The 26,281-nt window shown below is 42.2% G+C and overlaps 2 protein-coding genes across 6 annotated transcripts; one reads left to right on the top strand and one right to left on the bottom strand.

The window, feature by feature from the left end:
- LOC110482590 (aldo-keto reductase family 1 member B1) lies at window positions 1–9,374 on the top strand. The gene is made up of 10 exons (XM_021551941.4): window positions 1–142; window positions 367–534; window positions 982–1,098; window positions 2,414–2,491; window positions 2,887–3,009; window positions 6,180–6,286; window positions 6,434–6,515; window positions 7,032–7,115; window positions 7,943–8,025; window positions 8,749–9,374. The coding sequence occupies exons 1-10, from the start codon at window positions 77–79 to the stop codon at window positions 8,789–8,791; spliced, it is 951 nt and encodes a 316-aa protein (XP_021407616.1). The 5' UTR covers window positions 1–76; the 3' UTR covers window positions 8,792–9,374.
- Window positions 9,252–26,228, bottom strand: LOC110482584 (aldo-keto reductase family 1 member B1). 5 transcript variants are annotated; one of them, XM_085570039.1, is made up of 11 exons: window positions 23,994–26,228; window positions 22,888–22,990; window positions 21,793–21,960; window positions 21,007–21,180; window positions 20,277–20,354; window positions 18,812–18,934; window positions 18,488–18,594; window positions 17,610–17,691; window positions 17,053–17,136; window positions 16,601–16,683; window positions 9,252–15,828 (listed from the first exon to the last, which is right to left on the bottom strand). In XM_085570039.1, the coding sequence occupies exons 1-11, from the start codon at window positions 24,188–24,190 to the stop codon at window positions 15,789–15,791; spliced, it is 1,239 nt and encodes a 412-aa protein (XP_085426165.1). In that variant the 5' UTR covers window positions 24,191–26,228; the 3' UTR covers window positions 9,252–15,788. The 5 variants fall into 5 exon arrangements, with proteins under 5 accessions (XP_085426165.1, XP_085426166.1, XP_085426167.1 ...); XM_085570040.1 differs by having other exon boundaries at window positions 21,007–21,123; XM_085570041.1 differs by lacking the exon at window positions 22,888–22,990 and having other exon boundaries at window positions 23,994–24,143.
- Between the last annotated feature and the right edge of the window lie 53 nt (window positions 26,229–26,281).

Genomic DNA, 26,281 nt, shown 5'->3' with positions numbered 1-26,281 from the left:
GGGGCGGGCCGGCCCTGCTCGCTATTAAAGCCGAGGCGCTCGGCTCGGCCGCGGAGCTGCTGCTGCTGGCGCGGCCATGGCGAGCTACGTGCAGCTCAACACCGGGGCCAAGATGCCCATCCTGGGGCTGGGCACCTGGAAGGTACCGGGATGCGCTCCCGTGGGCTGGCGGCGTGAGGGGGGAGGAAGGAGCGCGGCTCGGGCCCTGCCGGCGCCGCCGACACGCGGCCAGGCCGCCGCCGGGATTTGGCTTTGTTTTAGTTGGGGTTTGCTTTGGATGCGGTGGCTTTCCCTGTCTTATCTTGCCGTGAGAAAGGTCTTCAATGCTGTGTTGATGAGAGGTTTTTTTGCCATCGCTTTTTGCAGTCGCAGCCAGGGAAGGTGACAGCTGCGGTGACGGCTGCCATCGATGCCGGGTACCGCCACTTCGACTGTGCCTATGTGTACCAGAATGAGAACGAAGTTGGGGAAGGGATCCAGAAGAAAATCAAGGAAGGCGTTGTGAAACGAGAGGACCTCTTTGTTGTCAGTAAGGTACGAGTCTGGTGATACAGGGGATACCTTTTTATTTTAAAGTAACTCCCCACTTCTTTATTACCTACTCTGTTGTGCAGTGTGGAGCAGTTCAGAACATCACTTAAGCCATTCCTGAGGTTCCTACTTTGTCATCTTGTATTGAGAATTATGCAGGGTCCATACCACAAATTTGGGTGAAACTCTCAACTTAAGTCTTAATAAGTGAAACAAGACTACTTCTGCTATCTGCCAGGACACCTTGGAATCATCTGTGCTGCCACTGCACACATTGCCTGGTGTCACAGGCCAGTGCTGCTCACAGAACAAGCCCCACTTGAAGAGCTGTAGGATGACATGATTTCACATCACTTTCCCAAGGGGACAGGCACCCTGCTGAACAGTACAGAAGAGTTCCAAGAGCTTTAACCCGAGAGGTCACAATATGCCTTGGCTTTTTGTCTCCAGCTGTGGTGCACGTTTCATGAGAAGCATCTGGTGAAGGGAGCCTGCCAGAAGACTCTTGCTGCCCTGAAACTGGATTACTTGGATCTGTACCTCATCCACTGGCCTCTTGGTTTTAAGGTACAGTAACAGCAGGGCCCTCGACTCTGTCTATGAGTGGCTAAAGTTATGAGGAGCTATATGGCTTTATAGCCCAGTGATGGTTGCAGTTGCACAGATCATTCTGTGTGTATTGTGTAACAGCACTGCTCTGGTGCTCAGCTTTACTGTGGCCATGTGAGCCAGTCTGTTGAGTTTTGCCTCTGAGATCCCTGCTTGCATGGTATCTGCTGCCCTTTTGGCCATTGAAGAGGCGGACCTGGAACCCTAGGGATGGGTTTCCCTGCTAGAAGCAGAAGTCATATCTCTTTCCTTTTGGTTATTGCTTGTTTTGTCTTCTACAAATCCAGTTATGCCTAGTGTGGTTCTCACTTTGTGGGAAGAGGGTTATACTTTGCTGTCTGACTGAAGTTCTTTCCTCTGTATGTTACAGAATAAGAGATTGATTGTCTTTTATTTCTCTCTTTAATCACTGAATCCTTTTAAATACAATCAGCTTGAAGTGACCTTTCCTATAGGAGCTTTAGCATTCCACAGGCTCTAGAGTTAAACTTTTTAGTTCTTAACTCTGGCACTGTCTGCATGCAAAGGAACTGATGTCGCAGTTTAAATATGTTCAAGCTTAGGCTTTTAGTGAGAACTTGATCAAAATTTTCTCTCTACCTCTTGCTACCAAGATGAACTGTTCTTCATAACATCTGTATTTTAAAAATTAGTTTCACATGGACAGAACTATCAAAGTGAAAATGTGTTCTGGTGTAAATAATGAATGAGTAGAAAATAACTGGTTTTGAATGAAGTTGATACCTGGAAGATAGTCCTAATTGGGAAATAGGGTGTTCTAACCTTCCCTGTGCCAGAGCTTAAACAATGAGGCTCCCCATCTGTCAGGAAATCTGGTCCACTACAAGGTGAATCTATTCCAAGTCCTAAATGGGTCCTTATTATGTATTTCACTGAAACACTTCATTATGAGCAGATAACAACTGTATATATTTGTAAACTGGCTATAGTTCTACTTTCTGTATTACAAGTGGAGACTTAAGTGTTTCACCATATGGATTTTGATGAGCCAGGGGACAGTTTCATCAGAAGTATCTGTCCTTACTGGCTTGACTGTAGGCAAAAAAAAATCCACCACAGTACCATAAGAACACAAAAGAAAAGACTGGAGACTATAGATAGTGAGTATTAAAGTCTAATACATATGTAGATAATTAGTATAATAAGGATTCGTTTGTCCTGTAATAAGAGTTTATGGGATCATAGTCTTCAGCTGGTATTAGCCCAATCTCCCAATAATGTGTGTTTCAAGCAATTTCTCTCTCACTGATAGGCAGGAGAGGACCTGTTCCCTGTAGATGAGAAAGGCATGGCTATCTCCAGCAACACAGATATTCTGCAGACATGGGAGGTGAGTTCAGCCACTGCAGGAGAAAGTTTAAACTGATGAAGGTAATGAGAACATCAGAGACTGCTGAGAACAGAAGATAATCTCATGTACGTAGAATTAATTGGAAAGACTCACTGGTACAACAGCAAATTGTCATGTATCAATTAATCATCTTCCACTTCTAACTTGCTGTGAATTTCCATAATCTCCAAGAATGAGTGCTTTGAGTATGGGAAGCATGGTATGTATACACCAGTGCTCTGGGTTTGTTTTGGGTTTTTTTCAAGCCTAAACTCTGAAAACGTAAACACTTCGTTTAGGTTTCTTATGAAGGAAACAAGGCATGTCAGGAAGTATGTGCTGTTCAGGCCCTGCCTTTGTATATTAGATGCTGACTTTGTGCTTCTTTCTGCCAGGCCATGGAAGAGCTGGTGGATGCTGGCCTGGTAAAAGCCATTGGCATCTCCAACTTCAACCATGAGCAGATTGAAAGAATCTTGAACAAGCCAGGACTGAAGTACAAACCTGCAAATAATCAGGTGAGCTGCAAAGTGGCAGAGGCAAGTGTTTGGTGGTATTTTTTTTTGTGTGGTCATTTGTTGTGGTTTTGTTATTTTTTTTTTTTTAAATTACAAACACTTTACTTTGAAATAAGGCTAAAGAAAGACTGGAGTAGACATATCTACTTCACAGACTACATATTCTTCAATTTCACCCTCCAGGTGATGCCAAGGTGCTGGTTTTTTATGAATTCTGTGCCACTGCTTGGAAATCTGGCAGTGAGCAGCTCCAGAATCCATCCTTGTAGGAGGAAAGGAAGGGGAACTCAGATGAGCTCTAAAAACTTCCTTGCAGTAGAGTAAGACTTGCTGTATGTATATATAGAAAATTGGATGATCTTTCCATGATGCTTCTGTGGAGAAGGCAGTTATTGATGACTGAGGGAATTGATCAGAAATGTGCTTTATGGCCTCAAGAGTTAATGAGGATTAGGAGGAAGGAGGAGATGGAGTTGCAGAGTGAGCGATAGAGTAGAAATTGTATAGATGGCACTTGAATGAAATCTTAGGAGAATTCAGATGGCAGGAGACCTTGGGAGATGATCTGCTCAGAGGAACATCGGCCCTGAGATCAGACCAGGTTGTCCAGGGCTTTATCTGTCTCAAAAATCTGTGAGGATGGAGACTGCACAGCCTCCCTAGGCAGTGTGCTCTGCTCCCTGAGCCCCCCTATGTGTATGACAGGGAGGGGGAGTTCTCCTACATACAGTCTCAACTTCTCTTGTTTTCAGCTTGCATCTGTTGCCTTCCTCCAAGCACCACTAAAGAACTTGGCTTGTCTTTGAATGAATTCCTTTTAGGTACTGCAAAGCTGCTACTAGTAGGCCTGAAGCCTTCCCTTCCCCAGGCACAACAAGCCCAGCTCTCTCAGCCTTTCCCAGTATGGCAGGTTCTCCAGCCCTTACCTATCCTGGAGTTTCTCTGCTGAATTATGGCAGTCTGTCAGTATTTCTGCTACTGAGGGGAGCTGGGAAGAGGAAAACTGGACACAGTATTATGAAGGTGGCCTGGCAAGGATGAGTTAGAGGTGAATGATCGCTTCTCACAATTTACTGGCTGTGTTCCTGCTGCCAGGGCTCACTGCTGGTTGTGTCCTACTTAGTCTGTTATGACTCCCCCAAGTCCTTTCTAGCATGGCTGCTTTACAGGTAGTCAGGTTCCAGCCTGTGCTATTGCCAGGGGCTTTTCCTTCCCAGGTGCATGACTTGGTGTGCAGCCTTGTTGAATTGCTTTGGGTTTTTGTTTGCCTGTTGTTTCTGCCTGAATGGGTCCTGCTGCAGTGGCAGTCCTGCCAGATTGACATGATTATAGACTGGCACAGGTTGCTGAAGAGGACAAGTCCCAGGATAGGTTCCAGTGGGGTCTGCCTAGAGTTGACCTTGACTCTTATGGCATTTGAAGGACTCTAATCAATTACTGATCAGTAAAACTAGGTCATTTGTTGTGGTAACTTGAGCATTATCTGTCCCAAAGCACTTTCAGAAAACTTAGTGCAAGTTTTAAGGTAACCTTTCAACATCTGCCACACCTTGTTGTCATGATCGCTATGACAATTATATTATAATAATGTATAATTAATATTATCATATCAATTACCTTATTTCTGGCATAGGGTTGCTGATCTTGGACCTCTCACATTTGTCAATGCCCTCAGGCTCTAAATTATTATTGATTATAATCAAGTTTAGCACAAAGCATTGGGTCTTTGATCCCTGTCCTTCGTAAACTACTGCTTCTGAAGAAATGTTTGCAAGCCTGAAAGCTTGCTACTACTAACACTTTCCAGTTGGGCTAATAGTGAGAGTGCTTCCTGAAAGCACTTTCCCTGTGCAGATATTTCACATGTAATCCACTGTCTTCCTTGTCATTCCTACTCTTTATTTGAATGCAGCCAGGTTGTGTTGGTTTCAATTGTAGCGAGACATTAATTTGGCAAGGTAGTAATTACATAACAATGGTGCTAGTACTTAATTTAATTTTTCAACTTGAGTGCCAGTGGAGAGGTGAGGGTGACTGTGCCTTGCTTATGTTGCATAAATTCGACTTACTTAATAGTTGAGAAAACTAGATGCTCTATTACTCTTAAATAGCTTTCTGCAACTGCTGAAGCAAAATAAATATGTATAATATGTCCTAAAAATGGAGCTTTCTGTTCTGCTTAATATTCCAGCATGTCTCAGAGGGGAAAGAGGCATGCAGGCCTCTGATAACAGCAGGCAGCTAGAACCACAAGTACAGCGCTCGAGGCTGTAAACTGATTCCATGTTTGGCACTCCCTTGCTCCACCTGCCAGCAGCACAAGTTTCCAGGGACTGCCCTCAGAGTGCAGCTGCAGGAGGCTCAAATGGCAGTGTAGTCCAAATGGTTCTTGCTATTGCCTGCTGGAAGAAAAGTAGTGCTCCCTGGTGTGCAGCTATCCTGAAAGTCCCTCTGTGCAAAGTATCAAATATTCATGCTCATTCACTGCCTCTTGACACATGAACAGTTCCTGTTCTATAGTCCCCATCTGTGCATTTGCCTGCCAGAACACAGACCCACTGGGAAGGAGTCTGTATTCATTATGCAGCTATTCTTAGGGAAGTTCATGCTAAGTGCATGTGTGTTTGCAAAACTTAATGGGCAGTCGACTGAAGGTCTAAAATCAGTAGCAGGCAACCATTCTCAACATTTTCAGACTGGAGGTGATTAATGTGACTATTGACACAAAGCAACGAAAGACTTATGGAACAATGCTGACCTTGAAGTTAATATGGTAGCTGTAAAAAAATATTATGGCATGTTTAATTAGGGATGAAGAAAGAACTTTGTACTTCCCTAATCTGCAATTATATTGCTGTGATTTTACAGCTTTCCTGGGTGTGCATTTTACTGTCCCATTGAAGCAATTGTATAGCCTGTCACTCATATGCTGGAGATGATCTGGATCAGCAAGGTCTGAAGTTTTGTCACAGTCCTTGGACCCTTCACTGCAGGGAGAGCTACTATTAAATAGTAGTAAGGGGGTGGGGCATAGAGAAAATAAAGACTGTATAATATTGCTTAGAGACTATTGAGTTAGCACAAAAATTAGCCTTTGATTAAAAACTAATCCCTGGAACATGTTAAAGCAGTTAAATCACTGTCAGTGTCTATACTTTTTATGTTGACAGGTGGAGTGTCATCCATACCTTACCCAGGAGAAGCTGATCAAGTACTGCCAATCCAAGGGGATTGCTGTGACAGCATACAGCCCCCTTGGCTCTCCTGACAGACCATGGTAAGATTGCTTTGCCAGGGAGCTGGTGTGGATTATTCTGGAAGCACTGAGACTACATGTGCAGCATCAATTTTTCATCCAGATACAGATCTTTACTAGGCTGGACCTATGGAGGTTTCTTGCCACTGATTTGTTTCCTCTGTGTAGGGCTAAGCCAGAGGATCCTTCCCTGCTGGATGACCCCAAGATCAAGGAAATTGCAGCCAAGCACAATAAAACCCCAGCACAGGTGAGTAGGTACCAGAGTATCCCTTCCTGTAGTACAAGCTAATAGCAGTGTAGAGGACAAGCTGGCTCTTTGTTCCCTGTCACCTGTGGTGTTAGGCAGCAATGCAGGTTTGTTCCTTACGTGGCCTTCCATGCATGCTCACAAGGGTGCTCTGATCATCACAAGAAACATTTTCTTGACCTATCTTCAGATGTTGCTGTGTTTGTCTTCCCATCTCAAGTGCTGCTGCAAAGAAGGAAACATTTCAATAGCCTACTCAAAACCTGGGTGACAAGGAAAGGAATTGAGTGTCACTAAATTGCAGGGGAGAGGAGAAAGCAAGCCTTGTGGGATTTCACCACTCCTCTACATGCACTTTAGGAAGTGCTGTTTAGAATTCAGGTGTAATTTGAAAAGCAGCTCCAAAGAGTGGGTTAATACTGCTGAATTGTACCATTTACAGTAACTGCTAAACAGGCTCTGCTTGCATGGAGCAAGAGCCATCCCCCCTCTGATGCAGTGATGTGCCTCTTGCAGGTTCTCATCCGGTTCCACATCCAGAGAAATGTGGTTGTGATCCCCAAATCTGTCACACCGCAGCGCATTGTGGAGAACTTCCAGGTGAGTCATTAGGAATGAGCTTGAGTGCATGGCATGTCCAGGGATGGCTTGGCTTCTCCCTGCACAGCAAGCAGTGATCCTTTCTCACCCTTCCCAGGTGTTCTTCTGACAAGAGGACTGGGCTTTTCCTCCATATGTTTACTTACAGTCTCCTGAGGGCTCAATTTAAGATTACAATGGGAGAGCAGGAGTGACCAAAGCTTTGGGAAACACTGTATCCTGATAATCTGAGCAGTGACATTGTGATTCTTCCTGTTTTGTGTCATGTGAATGAGTCATTTGACAGGTTATTTGGGGCCTGAGTGCAGTAGCACTCCCAAAAGACTTCTGTAGAGCAAGTACTTTTAAGGCTATAGTCCTGGTGCCCCTAAACTAGGTTGCTGTTCTGGATGCAGTGATCCTGGACTCTGGACCCAGTATTAGGATTTTGCTCCCAAACACTCAGTAGCTGTAGGTGGAATATGGAGGTCTTGCAGCTACTACTTTGGCTTAGCACAGAAAGATGTATTCTTTGCAAATGGGAGATGGAGGCATTCTGCTACACGGTGCTTCCCAAACTTCTTAAAGCAACTGGCATGTAACTGCAACTTGAGATTCTGTAATTCCTGCCTCTCCCTGCTCACCTCCCTCTCCCAATCCAGCTAGAGGAGGCTCAGGAATCCGGAGGGTTGTGTCTTTTTCCTTTCCCTTCATGAAGCAGTCACTTCCAACAAGCATCTACACTGTGGTCTTGTTCTTTAATTTTGTGATTTTTTTTTCCTAAATCTTTTTTGCTTGCAAGCACTGATTTGTTCAAAGAGGTGGTTTCTGGCTTTTTCTCCTGTTAGGTGTTTGACTTTGAATTGACTAAAGAGGAGATGGCAACTATTCTCAGTTTTAATAGAAACTGGAGAGTCTGCGAAATGTTAATGTAAGTGGTACTTTGTTTTCTTTAAACTATTAAGTCATCACATAGTTCAGTAAATGAAGTTACAGGTGGTAGTCTTGACTGAAATTCAAGATACGCAAACTCAGTTTTCAAAGGGGTCTTCCTCAAAATAACTTTCCAGAGTAAGATTTTTTTTTTCAATGTTCATTTTATGAACCAAAACATGATGAGCATTGAGCAAGTTTCATTTTCAGTTCAGTTGCCAAGAAACTCTTTGTAGCTGGAATTGCAACAGGAGGCTTCTTATTTGTAATTTTTTTTTGTCCATATTAGAGGAATGAGCATAAAATCTTGATTAGCTTTGCTTGTGGTGTTTTGTCCTAAGTACATTACACGATCTGTGTCTTCTTCAGGAGTTGTTGGGAAGGTAGATGAACATTCAAAATATAACTTCAGGATTTGCTACTTGGAAGTGCAGATCCAGATATAAAATCTTTTTTGTAAGGCTGCAAATTTTGCTATTTTCCTGTCAGTACATAGCAAAACCTTGACTTAGTTGTCTACAAAGCACCTCTAGGTCCCATCACCCAAACAACAGAAGGCACCCAAAATCTGTTTGGAAATGCAGCATGTCGCCAAGGAAAAGAGAAACAGACTTTGCTTCTATACAGTTAGTCTCTTCCCTTGGTGTTTTTTCCAAGTGGTTACAGATGCATACAATGCATTTGGGATGCGAGATAATCTTTGCTTTTTGATTTCCTCCAGGTGCAAAACTCACAAGGGCTACCCTTTCAATGCAGAATACTGAAGATGGTTCCCTGCCTTTCTCCAGGCTTCCCAGATATGCTTCTGCTGTTGTCTTTGAGTGTGTAGCTTTTTCACTGCATCAGAGACCCCTCCACACCCCCATTTTTTTGCCTTCTTTTTTCTCCACAAAGATGCAGTCTATGTACTCTGTGACTCTGTGCTGTTTTCTTTTTTGGAAAGAAGGAAATGCTGCAATGGTTCTGAAGAGCACACTGTGTGGACTAGTAGATTTTCTTTGCCAAAAAGCAAGTCTGGAATTGGTAAGCAGAAAGCATTGAGCAAGTTTGAGCAAGTACACACTTTTATTTTGGAATACTGTGATTTGGAGCTAGCTATTGTTGTCTGGAAGGACCAGGATATTGGCAGATGTTGCATAATGAGATCTGCTTTTTTTTTTCCAGTTACAATTGGGGTTGATTTTGTTTCTTTGTAACACTCCATACCTTTTTTTCCCCCTCTAATTGGAAGTATAAGTTGATTTCTAAGTGATTTCCACATGGGTAGCTCTTAAAGTGTATAGATCCTGGTTTCTTGGTGATATAAAAGCTGTTTTGCTTATAATAAAATACAGTTTCATTACTGTGTGTAATGAGATGGTTATTTCAGTAATTCTCCAACGGTGGTAATGCTGGAGCAGCTGTATGATATCAGCTGTCTCTAGAGATTACACAAAAGCAAGAAAATTACCATCCCCCACAACATCATCCATTGATGCTGACTTCTTACATGTGTCCTGGGAGCTGCCTGCTGTTCTCATGGTTAAACCTGTGGCCAGTGAGTCTGTTTGTGCCTCTCTTTAACTAGAACTGGTTTGGTTCTGACAAGCAATGCAGTCATGTTTGATTCAGTTTTTATCTTACTGAGGTGATAGTATACTTTTTCTAGTAGAAAACTCATTTCACTGAAGACTCGAAACCTACATAGCATCCTATGGGATTACTTTAATAAGCAGTTGAAAACTTGCCCTCTCCAGCAGGGAGCACATGATGCAGGAAGGAATTCTGTGCTTGTACAAGATACCACTGGCAAATATAGTAAAAATGGGTTTCCAAGAAAATCCTTTGTCATTGTGCTAGCAGATCAGAAACTTAATGCTTTGTTCAAGGAGCACAGAAAAATAGACTGATACCTGAACTTCTGATTTGTGAGGTGTGTTTGTCTCTTTGTGTTTTTCACAATACTTGCAGTGGTTTTAAAGCTGTTGCCACCCGAGAGCTGCTCAAGACTGTTCACAGAATGCATTTGGGTGCTGGTAAAAGCAGTGGCTAATGTTTGGTGGCTTTCTTGCATATTCCTGTGAGAGTTTTTCAGATGTCTGAGTAGATCTGGGATGTGAGTGGTCCCTCTGAGGAGGCTGTGTAGGCCTGGTAGAAAGGGGGTTCTCTCTGAACGGATGGAAGAAGGGAGGCAGCAGGGCTGTTAATGTATAACCAATCTAAATGGTAAATGTAGAATCATGATTCCATAACTGTGTAGCAAACCTTAAAGTGAACTTAGCCAGGTTAAAATGTAACATGAAGGCAACTTGATATCAAAGTATTTCTGAAATAGGTGGTTTGTTTCCTGGTTCTGAGCAAAAGGAGTCTAAGGAGTTGTACGAATTGAAAAGTACAAAAACATCTGCTTTCTCAATATAATGGTTAGTATTTATTAGAAAGAAAAAGCATGCAACATGTTTTTGTTCACAATAATTTACAATAGGCTGAACAGACAAGACTGAGTTAACTTAAAATATGAGGAGGAAAGAATCAGTGTCTGACTTGAAGCAATATGCTCTTCTAATGCTGGTTCTTCTAATATAAATTGATTATAAATCACTTTAAATTCTGGACTTAAAAGCACATACAGAAAGCTTCAGCTCTGTGAGTGTTTTTGGGAATCTCTAATGTGATAAACAAAAGCCCTAAGGCATCTAAAAAAGCCAGAAGAGGTGATGCTATTTGCTTAGTCTGAGCTGTGGCAGAAAACTGTTTGGGGCAATGTTGACTTAATTGCAAATAACATTTTTTTGACAAGTGTGTTCTGGCAAGAAGCTACATTGAGGGGTCAGGGTTTCCAAAATAGTACATCAGGTTCTGTTAGCTTCTTCTGTTTTCATTTCACTGCAACTTTATGGAAGTTTGAAATGAAATTTTCCATTCTGGAAGTCGGAATTTTACTGGACACAGCAGAAGGGAGAGCACTTGGGGTGGAGTGGCATTGTAACAGGCTCTCTCTGTATTTCACTGGATGACTTCGTGGCAAGGAATTTGGAAAGGGTCGTTCTGGGACACAGTGCAGCACTTGGCAGGCAGAGGGCTTGGATCTTGGAGTATCAGAGTGGGAATAGAGGGAAAGCAGAGAAGCACCTGAGTACAGGGGTGATGGTGCACAAGCTTGAACAGAAAGCAGACTGTTGTCAGAAAGCATAGGAAGGGAGTGGCAGGAAACACTGTCACCCTTAATAGTTTTGGATTGCTTCTCCAAGGGTAGCTATAATCAAGGCTGAGATGGAGGGAGAGGCAGTCTTCCTTTAGTCTAGGTTGATCTAGGAATTCTTACAATAAAGTAGTATTTTGTACCCCCATACTTGTGCCATACTCTCTGACTACAAAAGCAGAGATTTCCTTTCATCTCCTGAAAGGTAAAGTGGAAAGATCAAAGAGCTCAATATCCGGAGCTCAGCATTCCTGCCAACTGAGCTCTTCCTTCTGAAACTGTTCACAGCATTTGTTTTTGTATTATTATTTGACAGATCTCTGGATTTCTGATCAAAGACATTTTTAAGGACAAATACAGTCTTGTAGCTCTTCCAATGAAAAGTTGGTTGTGTTTTGTTTTGTGTTCTTAATTTAAGAACTTGTAGTTCAGCTCCACCTCGTCACCCTCTTCCTAGACATTCTGAGGACTCTGCTGCAGCAGCTGAGCTAGTGTGATACTTTAGCACACCCTGGGAAGAGGATTTCCAGCCTACAGGAAAGATTAAGAGCAGCTATCAGAAAAAAAAAACATGCCCTTGGAACTGGTAAAAGTAGTACTTGCACAAAATTTGTTTCACTTCCAGCTGCACTCACTGCTCCAAGTGATACCAGATTAGCAGGCCTTTATTTCATGTTAGAAGAAAATTACTCTCACAGGACAGATCCATTTACTTGGTAGCAAAAAATGATGGTGAACTGATTTATCACAGAAAACAGGTAGAGAAAATCAGTAATTATCTCTTTAGAGAAGGCAAGATACTGTTTTTGCAAGTTTTTTTGTATAGTAGAGGAGAACACAAGAATTATTTGGAATTGGCATATTGCTGGTTGATGGTTGGACAGCACAGATAGTCTGACAGGCACAGCATGTTTGTTTCAGGTTGCAGTTGATGTTCCTTTGAGATAAAATAGCTTTACTTCTGGCATTGGAACACAAATACACAGGTCTGCTTGCCTGGAATAATTTTTCACATGATGCTCTATAACTTGGTGTTTGCTTCCCTCAGGGAAAAGGAGACAGGACCTCTCGTCTTGCTGAGCTCACAAGACTGCACAAATGCTATGGAATGCACTTGTTTCATAGTTGTGAAAACTGGGGCATAGGAAACTACAGTATTCAAAATGGAAAAAGAAAATCCTGTCTCTGGATTTTAATCTGTATTCACTGTGCTGAAGATGGAGCTAGAAATCTGGAGACTTTTGCTTAAATGGGGCACAGAACAGTTAACTTGGGACAAATTATTTTCATTTCAGTCATTTAATACTGCCCTATTGTGTCATCCCTCTCTCTGCCTTGTCCTTGGTTTCTTTAAAAGTACAGAGCCCTGTCTTTTTCTAGCAGGAGCTTGTTTATTTTAGCTGTGAGGCAGCTATTAAAACCCTTAAATAGGCCACATTGCTCTTGCATTTTAACTTGTTAAAGTGCATGGTACAGAACCAGTGGTGCAAACAGCTGCACAACTCCTTTTTTTTTTTTTTCCCAGCTTCTTAAGGAAAAAAAAAAAAAAGCCAAATGTAAAAGCTTTTCTAAATTGAAATAGGCCTGATTACAGGCCAGCTGTAGTTGCTCATAGGAACAGCTGAACTGAATCAGACTCAGTATCTACATGTTACAGTATCTTGTCTCCAGCTGTGGTCAAAATAAGTTGCTAAAGATGAGTAAATTGAGCATTGCAGCGGAGTGTTATTTAAGTATTCTGACAGCAGCTTGTTCTTTTATGTTTAACAGCCATCAGTTAATTCTTTCTTCTTCAGTTACCTTGTGAATCTGTTATGTTCCAAGGGAATGATGCTTCACACTCACGGTTTGTGATTAATTGCCTTATCTCTTATTTGTTTTGGGCTGATTTGCTGATAGATTCATTTGATTCTACTGTTTTTTACAGTAGAGGAAATAATAACTGGTCTATTTCCAGTAACACTTTGCAAGCTGCTCCAGGATAAACATCTGGCACAGCTCCTTGTACGGGTGTCAGGTCAAGAAAAGTCTTTGTCTACTTAATTGCCATCTCTATAAATTACTCCTAGGTCATTGATTATCCTAATCAGTCTTCTGTAAGTCTTTTTTTTAAGAATCAGAGGAAGGCAAGGACCAGTACATCTTGTGTAGGATTGCGTGCAAAAAGTTTGTGAAGTAGGTTTGTATCTGACTGTCTCAATCAGCTTCTCAGTTAAGTTTTCTTTTGAACTATGTTGACCTCAATATGAGAGAGCTTGGAATTACAATAGATGGAGAACTTGAGCAGCAATGATCAGCCAAGAGTTTTGGATTTTTACCTGTTGTTCATTACCTGTGTTATCCAGTTTTCCTTCCAAAACATGGACATAATACTTTACTTTTTTCACCCAGCCCCTTTGGAACTTTTCATGAGGCTTGACTCTACCAGAATGGATGAACTCCACAATGAAAAGCTGAAGTCATGGGACAATGTGTTGTGCTACAAAGACAAAATGCTAAGCTAAGGTGTTTACATTTTACTGGGCTCATTGGCACAGATAATGTCACTGCTGACTAGGAATGATTTATGTGTGGGTTTGGTGCAAGAGCACTGCTGCATAGCTGATAGAAACAGAAAATTAACTTGGGATACTATAAACCTTTCCCATACAGCTCCTGGCAGCAGGCTCAGGGCTGTGCTTGCTGTGAGGCAGCAACTCTCTTCTAGAAAGGCACGTTGTAAATAGGGCTGTGGCTCTGCTGCAAAACAGGGGCGCTTTATTTCCCAGCAACTGACACCACCCAAATTCTTCTCCTTTTACCTTTACTAAAGTCTCTGCAGCTGAAAAAGATCTATTGTCTCTGAAACAAATGCACAATCTCTGGCTTCTAACTTGTTTTGAATTTTTTACTATTATATGGCTACTGTGATCATCTAGTCTGACTTCCTGCCTACCACAATCTATAAACATCCTGTCAATAGCTTCAAGTCTGATAGCTGTGATTAAATTGGAATGTGGTTAGAAAATTCCTATGAAGTAGAGAATATTTCAAGACAGGCTGTATGCTGCAGCCTTAAGTGGGTATTTCTGCTACTGCTCTGGTTAACAAGTGACCACAGGCTGAATACCTGGCAGCACAACACCTTCCACAGAGTTCACTTCCTAATTGCATCTAGGATGATATCCTGCAACTGGCCTTGTAAATGTAGCATGCTCAGGAGGAGAAAAAAAGAATGCCCATTACAGGCACCTTCCTGTCCATATCACTGCATTATAACTGTTCAGTGTCAATTCCTGATATTTTTCAGACCTTTTACTTTATAAGAGTTGCTATGGGAAATCCAGTTTGATGGGAATTTGTTCTGTTGTTTCTAGAGTACCTGTTATTCAAATATCTTGGAAGAGTCTGAAGTAGCTCAAAGATATGTCATCATTTCCTTTATCTGCTTCAAACAAAATCAGTTGGCAAAGGATATCTATAAAGTGCATATCCTAGTCCTGAACCTTAATTCCACAATTGTCCTTCTCTGTGTACGCAGTGCTGAGCCACATTGTTCTTATCCTGATCTGCAAGAGCCTAAAGCAAGTACAGGAGTTGTGAGTCAATTGTTAAAAAGCAAGACAGACACCTCATTAAAACACCAGCATGGGCTGCAGCAGCACCTACTTTGTTGTTTTTTTATTTTTTTTGTAACCAGAGACAACAGCATTGAGAGACATCCCTTCAGTAAAAACACAAGCAAACAGTACCTAGGGAACAGTACAGGAGAGTGAAAATCTGCTGTTGGCTTCTGTGAAGCTGCCCAGTTTTTCTGCTTGCTAAATATGACAGCTGCCAAACAAAATAATTCCTGTGTGTCTCCTTTATCAGACTTTGGATTTTCTAGGAGAGTTTCACAGTCTCAACTGCAACCATTCTACTGATAAAGGCAGTATTTATATACTTTTGCTGATACTATAAACCAAACATACAAATCTCCTAGTAGTTTATTAGTTTTTAGCAGTTCATGAATAGGAAACCTCATTAAGAAAAGAGCTCCTGAATCATAATTCAGTAGTGTTCCCTAAAGAACTTTCAGCCTGTTAGACTGAAATTAATGTTACGCTGAAGTCAGTATCTCAAGTAGAATGTCATGTCATTGACATCTTCTGGTGTTAAATGGATTGTCTTGTACTGATAATTAAAAGATAGTGTATGTATTGACCTTTTGCCCAAAAGTATAACTGATCAGAAAATTTAAATTTTCTCTAAATTTAGTCAGGATTTATAGTAATGGCAAAGAATGCTTTTCCCTAATCCCAATATATGGGTTTATTAAACTTCATTATCATTACTAAATTAAGATAGAATATATATTTTGCTGCAACTGAAAACCATGTTAAAGGAGCAGATAAAGAACTGATACAGCTGGTTGATGTAAAGGAAGCAAATGTATCCATGTTCAAAGATGACTCTTCAGAATGCCTGTGAGTTACCTTCTCCCATTTTTTTTAGTACATATCTCCTTCTATCATTAATTAATACACAAAGTATTGCAAATTGCTTGAAATAACAATAAATGGTCTGGATCCGTGGAGGATCTGAAGCTGATGCCTATGTCAGTCTTCTAAAAAAGGATAGTCCTTGTGATTTTTGCATCTAGAAAAAGAGAGCATGATTAAAACATTTTAAGGATATAGCTTAGAGCAAAAGCTTTCTTTTTCCCTGGTAAAAGAACTGAAACTGAAGTACATGACACATTGTCTGCATGGTGTATCCAGGGCAGGGAAAGTGAATTCTCTGTAACCTTTACATGTATCAGTGACCTCCTTCTCAAAGGATAATGTATCTTATGCTCAGCTGAAATTGCCAAAGTTCCCCGAGATATTAAACCTCTTTCTTGGGAACTCCCAAGCCCCCAGGATGCTGTTAGACAAGTGGGTAACCTGGGAAAATGGAATTAAATGCAGCTCTTGGTGAGTCTGTAATCATTCTGTTATCTAGATAATGTTGGCAGGAGTACATAGGCACAGCTCTTCCCTCCAAAAAAACCTTACAACTCTCATTCTTAAAATGGAGTTTATTTACTCTGACTGTCCCTTATATAAAGGAGCCAAAGAAAACGGAGGGGGGAAATTGTTGCTTATTTATTTTTGGAATTTCCAGCTGATCTTGATTTTCAGACAGCAGTTTGGTATGCATCCAGTACAGGACATCTTAGGAACATTGTGCCTGCAGAAATCCCAGTGTTCCCAACCTGTACAGGACAGGCGATGCTCTAATAAACCCAAGGGTGAGATTCCAGCAGATATAACCAATGTTGGCTGAGGCTCCCTCTCTTTTTATTTTTAAGTGGGGCTATCAAATAGTGTCTGTTACAAGGATATCCAGTGGTAATCCAACCCTGCTAAAGCCTGGAGGAGGTACTCACTCGCTTAATGCACAGATGCGATAGCACTTCTTGAAACCAAGGAGGGTCTCCATCTCCTCTTCAGTCAGTTCAAAGTCAAACACCTGCATGAAGGTCCCATACAGCTGGGTTACTTCAGTTTGTAGTGAGACAAAGAAGTTTGTTTGCAGAAAGAATAGCAAAAGCAGGCTGAAGCACTAGGAGGTGTGCAGGGAGAGCAATAAATAAACGTGTAAGGATATAGTGCTGGTGGGGTCTGCCTGCAACATAATTGTGCCACAAGGTGGAAGGGTTTGGCTCTTACCTGATGTGTTCTAATGAAGATGTGGCTCCTTACTTTCAAAGTGACTTTTTGGATTCATTTATGTGGTATCTGACAAAGGTTTTGGTGGTTCTAAGTTTGAGGGGGGTGTAGCAGAGTGGGTTGTTGTGTAGTTTAACACCATTAATGACTCTGTAAGGTACTCTCTTACCTTAAAATTTTCTTCAATATGCTGTGGAGTGACAGATTTGGGAATCACACTCACATTTCTTTGGATTTGGAGCCGGATAAGCACCTGCAGGAACACAGGGAATTTACACATGAGAAGTGCTGCCTGTCTTCTGAAAGCTGAAAACCAAAGGTGTCTGCATGGTTACACAGAGCAGCTCTACTGGTAACTAGAGAGGGCTCACAGATGAGAAGCACTACCTAAACCCCTCCTAATTACTACATGAGCTCATTAAATCCTTATCCATCTCTGAAGCTGAGATGACAACAAAGGAGTGCAGTGAGCAAGAGTTCAGGATTGGCAGGGATGCTGTGTTGGGAGAGGCAGCCAGTGTTCCAGTTAAAGCCCAAAGCCACTGATAATCTTCTTCCCATCACTAAAACCAAGGTAGAAATGATATTTTTCTAAAGCATTAAACTATATACAAGACACAGCTGGAACTCCATATTATTATTCCATAATACATCTGTAAGTAGTTACTTTAACACAAGTGGGAAGAATACATGTCAGCAGGGAAAATAACTCTGGCCAGTATTAACCTGAGCTGGGGTTTTGTTGTGCTTGAATGCAATTTCCTTAATTTGAGGATCATCAAAAAGGGAAATATGGTCAGGCTTGGACCTGTAAAAATAAAAAAAAAACAAAAAACAGGCTTCAGTAGTTGAATAACCCACTGTCTTCTCCCTCAAGTCTTGTATTATAAGATTATTGTTTAAATGATTAAAAAGCATCATCTTGCACACTTTAACATCTTGTTTCTTCGGTTCCTGCCTTCATTCTTTCCTTTTATAACAAGTGAGCACATGAGAAGAGGCCTATAGTTTCTAGTAAAAACAGGTCACTGTAACACATTTATGTCCAGCCTGAGATCAGGCTGGGAATTTCTTTGATCCATATCCCAAGAATTTCATCTTGTCCTTTACAAGCACAGCTGCTCTGGCAAAAGCCTTGTCCTGGGTCAGAGGAAGCCATGAAGATGGGAGTACGAGCAAAATTTCTGCAACTTCCCCATTTACAAACTTAATCCCTTTGTCTCAGCAGGACTGCAAAGTTGCTATTTTCATAAGCATCTGCTGCTTTGTTTTTTTGTTTGGTTTGTTGTGGGTGTTTTTGGTTTTTTTGGGTTTTTTTTAGCTGAGAAATCCTCCTACATGTTTAATAAGCTCACCAAAGCTCAGTTAAGAATTCTCTTCTCTGCTTTCATTAACCAATTGATCATTTTTCTTCAAAACATGAAACTATTGGACTGAATATCACAGTAAGTGTGAGATTTCTGTGGGCATGATTTTTAATGACTTAATAAGTCTTTTTCTAATTGCAGTCATTTTTCTCTGAGGTTTCATCCACATCCTAAGACTGGTTTACTGCATTGACTCTAATCTATGTCTAAAGAAGAAATATCACAAAATGTTCTTACCCTGGCCAGTTGGGTGCTCCAAGGGGACAATATGCAGTGACAGAGATCCCTTTGGATTGGCAAAACTTAATCAGCTCTTCCTGAGGAAGATAGGGGTGGCTCTCAATCTCAAAAAAAAAAAAAGAAAGAAAAAAGAAAAAAATTAGCTTTCACCTCTCAAAAGTAGGAGGTACCTCAAGGTTTAGCATTACTGTGCCACATCAGCTTTGAAAAGGCTCTTTTTGCAGGTGTGGGGTTTTTAAGGGACTTTTAAGAGGTGTTCCATCCAGTGCAACACCCCAGACAGGTGTGATGTCAGTGTTGAGGAGCTGGAGGACAGTTTACCTGATTATTTGCAGGTTTATGTCTTAAGCCTGGTTTGCCCAGGAGCTGATCCATCTGTTTCTGATTGAAGTTGGAGACTCCAATAGCCTTCACCATTCCCACATCCACAAGCTCTTCCATGGCCTAGAAACACCACAGAATCACGCTTCCTATTAAGTTCTTTCATTTTTATATGGAAAAAAATGCCCACACAAAAACTTGAGTGGTAAAAATCTTCCTGGCTGGACTCCTCCTGTGCTGTGAGATCTGTACCTGAACAGGGGGACTCTGGTGAGACTCAGGATCTCACATTATGGGTCACCATACAGACAAATAACAGCAATATTCACACAACCCCTAAACTATTATTATTTCAGTAAAAATATTACTCTTTTAAAATACTATCCCTAGGCAGAACTTCACATAGATGAAAGAGATTCTTTTAGAGTAATTCCTCAGCTAACCAAATAATCATCCCATAATAAAAAGCACCTTCTTTGGAACAGAGCAGCTCAACAAGCTGTTACAAGACAGCTGGAACAGAATGGATACTGGTGATCAGCCCTGATTAATTTCCCAGGAGAGACGTACCATTTAGCAGCTGGATTATAGGATAAGCAGCACTGTGTTCCCCCTCCATCACCTATATTCTTTCACACTAATGAGCAATAAAAAAGCCAGACAGCCCTAATTAGATTGTCACATCCAGCAGAAAAGAAATGGTAAAATTATCTACTACCAGCCTTTTCTGTTCCAAAGCAGAAATGCAGAAATAATTTTAATTTGAAGTTGCTGTCATAAGCAGTAGTCTGAAATTTCCACTTTTTTCCCTCAAATGAACAACAAAAATGGGCCTTATTCTTCATCTGACAGAAGGCAAAAAGCACCAGTGAATTCTTCTGACTTTGGTGAGTTTCTTACCTGCTCTTGGCCTAGCTGTGCTGAGCACATGGTGGGAGTGGAAGGGAAAGGAAGCCCAAAGTATTGGCCAAGCAGGAATTCGAATTCACGCCCAAGCCTGGTCTCCCACACAGCCTGTGCTGCACACAGAGCTTAGCAAAGGACTTTGGCCAAGTCCCACTACCTTCCAGAGACAGAAATTATGTGCTCTGGTGCAGGCATGTTGGCTTTGCTGGGGTCTGGATGGCTTAGGTGCAACAAGAGATAAGCATGGCTACAACTAAAGCCACCAAAAATTGCCCAGAGTGGGGTAGGGATGACAGCGACAGCATTTGTTAGCTCAGGCTACTGCAGTCAGATTTCCTCTTGTCATACCAACCCAGCCAGTTTAGTAAGCAGTAGATATAAAAATACCTAAATTTTGGCACAGTGACACAAAGAGGAGCCCAAGGACACAGAGAAATCAGGAATCTCAAATACTTTATGTTAGAAATTCTCTCAGAACAATTCCCACAGTGGAAAGCTTAGAGTTTTCAGGCTGTTATTTCAAGCTAGCAAGATATTTTTGGCCTGTAAATGAATGTACCTCCCACGTATCCTGAAAATCTGTATCGCTGGGAATGATCATGCTGTTTCCATCTGCAGGAAATAGCTCCTCTCCTGCCTATCAGCACAAATAGAAAAGCAACATTAAGGTCAGCTGAATTATAAGTATTTCAAGAAATCATTCAGAAATTTGGGCAAGCGAGTGGAGCTGGAGACACTGAGCTGGATATCTTCAATTATGTTTGTGGCAGGGTGAGACATGGCTGAAACAACTAGCCTGTATCAACAGAGAGATCTTCAAGAAAATCTGTCTCTTGAGGCTCTGTCCTGCAGGCAGAGGAAGGGCAGACACTTCTCTATACCTCAGGTTGGGAAAAGGCCAGGGGGGTGACACAGTGGGGAAACCAGGATTAATTTAACCTGGGGGTAGAGAGAGAAGAGAAAAATCTAAACTAAGTAGTTCACATGTTTGATTATTGATAAGGAAATGGCAGCCAAACCCCACACTGTAAGAGGAATATGATCTGGATGGTAATTTGATGACTTGAAAATGCTGGGCAGGGGAAAAATAAGGTTGTTTTTGTACCACAGGACCCCGTTTAAGCAGCCATGACCTCACCTCTCCTCCTGGGCTCTCCCTGCAGAGGGTTATCTTTATGTCCTAATGAGATTTACCAACACTCCTCGTTGGAGAGGACTAAAGAGATGTCTGGTCCCAAAGGCAAAAGGGGCAAAGCCCTGATGGATCCCAGGACTTAAAGTTGCAATACCTTGAATCCCATGGGAGAGTGCATCAGGTAGAGATCCAAATAATCCAGCTGGAGGGCAGCAAGTGTTTTCTGGCATGCCTCCTTCACCAGGGATCTCTCGTGGAAGGTGGACCACAGCTGTGGGGAAACAAAGCCTGGGAGCTGCTCTCCTGCCCTCACTATGGCAGAGCATCCCTGGCAGGGAAACAGGGCACAGACACAGAGGCAGCTCAGGGTGTGGCACATCTTCTCTTCCTGAGAAAGTGCCACTTGAGGCACCTCAATCTATTTGTGGTACTGTTAAGTAAGTGAAATGAGAATGGGACACTCTGAGATTCCATCAATTATTGCAACAATTAAAACAAAGAAAATAAGTGAACCTGGTGAAAATCAACCCACCAGCTTCCAGCAGATAGAAGTTACTTTATTTTTCCTACCATTGTTGTTGGGGGAAAAAACAAAACAAAGCATAACATACAGGAGTTGACAGGCTGAGGCCAGCAGCGCAGCAGGAGTGACCACAAAAACAATAGCCCCACTTCCTATCCCAGAGGCCACCAGGAGCACAGCCTCAGTTCCTGTCTCCATGGCTGACAATGGACATGGACTACAAAAAAACCCCTCTCAAACCAAGCCTTTTGTTTCTCAGGGATTGACCTGTTCTTTCCCCTCAGCATCCACCAAATGCTTGGCCCTGACAGAGAGGAGGTAATTCCCAGCTTCATCCCACGGCACTTTCCACGTCGGGACTTTGTCTCTCATCCCTAGAGCTGGGTCCCAAGTGAGAACTGTTGTCCAAGGACACACCTTGCTGACAATAAAGAGCTCTTCTCGCCCCACCACGCCCTCCTCCATTTTTTGGCACAGCGCGTCCCCGATCTCGCTCTCGTTCTGGTACATGTAGGCACAGTCGAAGTGGCAGTACCCAACATCGATGGCAAACTTCACTGCATCCCTTGCTGCCCCCTGGAGAGCCTGAAACCAGAAGAGAAGCTAGTGTTTTGCTAAATAGCAGATGAGAAGCTTTGGTGTTCTGCAAAGCTGGCGGTTTTAAGCCCCCGAATATCAACGTATTCCAGCCTGTATCTGGCTTTCATTAGTTTTGTGAAATCAAATGGCAAAGGAGTCACTGATGAGGTGCCTGAGCTGATCCACCCTTTGCTAAGTATTGGAAGTTCACCTTGGGACACGAGGCTATCCTGAAATAAGTTCTAATTTCCACAGAAATTAAAAGCTACTTTAGTGTGACATACTGGTGACATGAGGAAAGCAATCACCTCTGGAATGCATGCTGGCCCTGCACAACAACAATCCAGCGCTTGTTGACACAGGACAGGGAGGTGAGGGGACTCAAAACACTACAGACAGTGCCACCTCCTGGGTAAAATACACACATGGTACTTAAGAGCAAAATAAAGCACTTCAGATTCTTGGCTTGGAGCCACCAAAGAGCTGTTTGATGACTGAATCCAGAAAATGGCACTCCAAACAGAAATGTAATTTAAAACCATGACCACCTCCTACTTTTTTTTTTTTAAATTGTATCACTTCTCCAAGATCTTCCAGTATAAGGGTGTTTAGTTGGCTCACTTAAATTAACAACAAAAACATAGAAAATGTAACTTTTTTTTTTTTTCCCACGAGGCTATACACAACTAAAGAGCCAGTTGAAAGTTTTACAGGTTATCTTTTTTGCAGTCCCTTTCCCCATCCCATCCCTTCCTGGATGTGAGCCCCCCAGGGCAGCAGGAAGAAGCAGGCATGGGCAAGCAGGCTACCAGTGGCCAAATGGTGGCATTTTGGAGCCCTTCATCTCTGGCCGCTGCTGCAGCTTGGGAAAGCTGCCATGCTGGAGCAATCGGAATTACTGCTGAGGGGTGGAGAGCAAAGGCAACAACCTACCCTTGAGATTACATAAAACTCTTTCATGTGAGATGTTTTCCAGAGAAAATAACCCATTGTTTCATTTTCCAAGGTGCTCCCCGAGCTCAGCTTCGAGTCAGAGCTGCTGGGTAAAGGGGAAGCCCCATTAAGGCACCAAAACACTGAGACTGCTGTGGGAACATTGAAATCAAATAGCTTTAATTAAATTATCCCCATGGGTTTGGGCCTTGTTTTCATTACATAACAGAAGGTATTTTGTAGTGGCAGGGATCATGTACCCAAACTTTTCCTTTTACTCAGTCCTGACCAATTTCTATTAGCAGCTCAACAAGTTCCTTCAGAGAGCTCCCCCATCACAGCGTTGGGCCCTAAGAGTCCCCCTCACAAGGCAGATTGGTTTTTAAAGTCTACTTTAACTCCTTTAGGCTTTAGTGTCCTTTGTCATCACAAAAACAACGACTGAAAGGGTTAAACAAACTCACCCAGTTTGTGCACATAAAGTCAAATGCTGATGAGATCAACTGACCCAAAATATAGCAAGAATTTAAGATATTTTTATGGTGACTAGAAAAGTGTTTCATGGAGCTGGGAAGTTGTGATTTGACATATTTTTTTTCCAGTCCAAATCCAGGGGAAAATCTACTCTTTTTTTATCTTTTTATCTTGCTTAAGAAGATTCATTTTTTAAAACTTTCAGCTCATTTCCAGACTCTTTTTATATTTATAATTCAATATATTCTTTAACCTACTCTCTCTTACCAAAAGTCTTTTAGGTAATATTTACAGATAAAGAACCACCCAAGCAATATCCCTGAAGAGTGCTGCATACTCATCTGCTGCTAAAAAAAATAAGCTATCATCAGTCTCTAAGGGATTTTTGTGAGTTCCCATTTCCAAATCTACTTATTGCCCCTTAAATTCCTGTAGCTACACACACCCATCACAGATGACACCTACATGACATGCTGGGATATTAACACCCAGTGCCAAAAGAAAACAAACAAAGAAAAACAAAACAGAACAAACAAACAAAAAAAAAATAGAAAGGAAAATGAGCTGGGCAGAAGTTTTTATTTTTGCAGCATGTAAATGCCTGCCCAGAGCTCCCCAGCTGCAGCAGGTACCTGCCAGGTCCCCAGTCCCAGGATGGGCATCCTCCCACGAGTGGGCAGCTCCAGGTAAGTGGCCATGTGCAGTCTCTTTCCAGCACCACAGGCAAGGAGAGGCTGTGGGCTCTTGCAAAACCTTTTAAATCAGCTTGGCCCCTCCCTCCTGCCTGCTGACTGGCTGCAGACAAGGAAAATATGGGCAGAAGTGCCATAATAAGAGGAGGCAGGGATTTTGGTTTATCGCACCCTTTGAAGAACTTAAAAACCGATTACAGGCTCCTCATGAATTTATTGAGTGAGCTCATCATGGTGATTTTGCATTGGTTTAGGTTGCAGGTTCAACTTTACTGCAAGAAAAGTGGTATCTGGGGAGTTGGTACATTCCCCAAAAACATTTCTCATCTCACCTGTCCTGGACACAACACCAGAAAATGCCAGCTAGCTTCTTTTCTCAGAAGGAATTTTTTTTTTTAATTCCCAATATGGCTTCATCCCCACAGCATCAGACACCTATGTTTTTACATGTTTTTATATTTATTTTATTTATATATATATTTGACCTCAAGGCTCCCCATAGCTTTTGCTGTCAGCTGCTGTCATTCAGAACCCTTTTAATTTTATTTCTGAAAGATCAAGTTTTGAAATAAAAGATCAGGTCTGTTGGCCTGAATTCTGCAATGAAAGCAGGGTTTAACCAGTAATTGTAGTGCCCAGGGCTTCTAGGTAGAGATTTCATTCCCATACATGGATTTTCTCCTTATTTGTCAGAAAAGAGGATTACGTAGAGGAGAAATGACCATGGCTCTCCGAATTGTTGTTTCCCTGTCCTTCAGTGATTTTGTAAATTACATATTGACATTTTAGAAATTATACCTCTGTGAGACATTTATTAGATGCATTTACTTTTTTTCCCCCTGGTATTCTGTGTGTTTCTTGAAGGTGAGGAATATCTGAATCTGAGGAAGAGTCTGGCAGGGATGAAGCAGAGGATGTGTAATTTGCTACTGCATGGTAATCCTAAACCAAACAAAAAACTAGGACCTCCAGTAATCTCTCCAAACACATCCTCTTGGCTTTGTCTGGCTTTTCAAAGCCCTTGCTGCTGGTACAGGACTTCATTTGCACAGCACAAGACAAATCATTGCAGCTCCTTTGCAGCAGTTTTTTTGGTAGAAAAATGTTTCTGGCAGAAATGCCAGGAGCTGTTTTATGTCAGCAGCCCTGGGGCAAGGTTCCCACCACTCTCCTATTCAGCAGCACACCAGCACTGAACCCCAGGCACTGGGCTGAAAGGGGCTTCCTTGGATGGAAATAACTCCTGGGGCAGTTTGTTCACCACAAGGCTGGGCTTTGCTGTGGACACAGGGGCAGCCAAGGTGATTTTTTGCAGAAGCAGCTCAGCTCAGTTTTTTAAAGCAGAATTTTTGCGCTGCAGTTTGCTCACCCTCCCGCGCTCGCACGGCCCAGCTCCGTGGGGAAGCAGTTTAAGCTTCCAGGAGACAGCAAACCTAAAAACAAACTCACTGTGCCTCCAGCACAAGGGTGAAGTGTTCAGGTCTAGCTGTTTTTTTCCCCGTGTCCTGAGTTGTGAGATATTGTCTGGGGATATTCTATTTGCCATTTGTCAGAAGTGTGGCAGTTATCTTCTGTTAATTGAGCAGTTTTCTTTATATCTTCCAGAAACCAATCCTCCCTCTAGGAGACAACTGCTGTTAATGGGCCATGAATTATTAATTATCTTCTGCTCATGGGCTATTGATTGTCACTGCATGGCTGAGAAAATTCCATCATCCCACTGGGAGATGCTCCACCCAGAGGGAGGAGCCAAGCATTCCTACCCGGATATAATCTGAATTTGGAACACCACAGCAGCCTTTGCCCACTGCATTCCCAGAGGAGCAGCTTTCTTCTCCCCTGCATTCCCAGAGGGAGCCCAGGCCCATATCCCCCCCTGGAGCTCCAGAGGAAAACTCCCCCCTTGTCCAGGATCCCTGCTCCAGCAGAAGCACAGCTGGCACTGCAGGAGGGCTGAGTCACCATGGGATGGGACTGATGGGACTGTTGCCACCACCCTGACCCACAGGGATTCAGCTCCTGTTCCGACTCTGTCAGTAGGTTTTTTTTTGTTTGTGCCATTACATTTGTATTTTTAATTTTCCTAGTAAAGAACTCATTCCCATATCTCTGCCTGAGAGCCTCATAGTTTCAAAAACTATAATAATTTGGAGGGAAGGAGTTTACATTTTCCATTTCAAGGAAGGCTCCTGCCTTTCTTAACAAACACCTCTCTTTTCAAACTAAGA

Source organism: Lonchura striata, chromosome 1A (assembly GCF_050655825.1).
Source record: "Lonchura striata isolate lonStrDom1 chromosome 1A, ASM5065582v1, whole genome shotgun sequence".
NCBI classification, from domain to species: Eukaryota; Metazoa; Chordata; class Aves; order Passeriformes; family Estrildidae; genus Lonchura; species Lonchura striata.
The sequence above is the reverse complement of the archived record's forward strand: the minus strand, read 5'-3'. Positions and strand labels throughout refer to the sequence as shown.

Bases quoted from the DNA above. Each gene is read 5' to 3' on its own strand.
- LOC110482590 (XM_021551941.4), top strand. From the start codon at position 77: ATGGCGAGCTACGTGCAGCTCAACACCGGGGCCAAGATGCCCATCCTG. The intron at 1,099-2,413 runs GTACAGTAACAG...TCTCACTGATAG, and splicing joins ACTGGCCTCTTGGTTTTAAG to GCAGGAGAGGACCTGTTCCC. The intron at 7,116-7,942 runs GTGAGTCATTAG...TTCTCCTGTTAG, and splicing joins GCATTGTGGAGAACTTCCAG to GTGTTTGACTTTGAATTGAC.
- LOC110482584 (XM_085570039.1), bottom strand. From the start codon at position 24,190: ATGGCACTTCTGCCCATATTTTCCTTGTCTGCAGCCAGTCAGCAGGCA. The intron at 21,181-21,792 runs GTGTGTCCTTGG...TTTCCCTGCCAG, and splicing joins AGCTCTTTATTGTCAGCAAG to GGATGCTCTGCCATAGTGAG. The intron at 17,137-17,609 runs GTTAATACTGGC...GTGTTCCTGCAG, and splicing joins ACAACAAAACCCCAGCTCAG to GTGCTTATCCGGCTCCAAAT.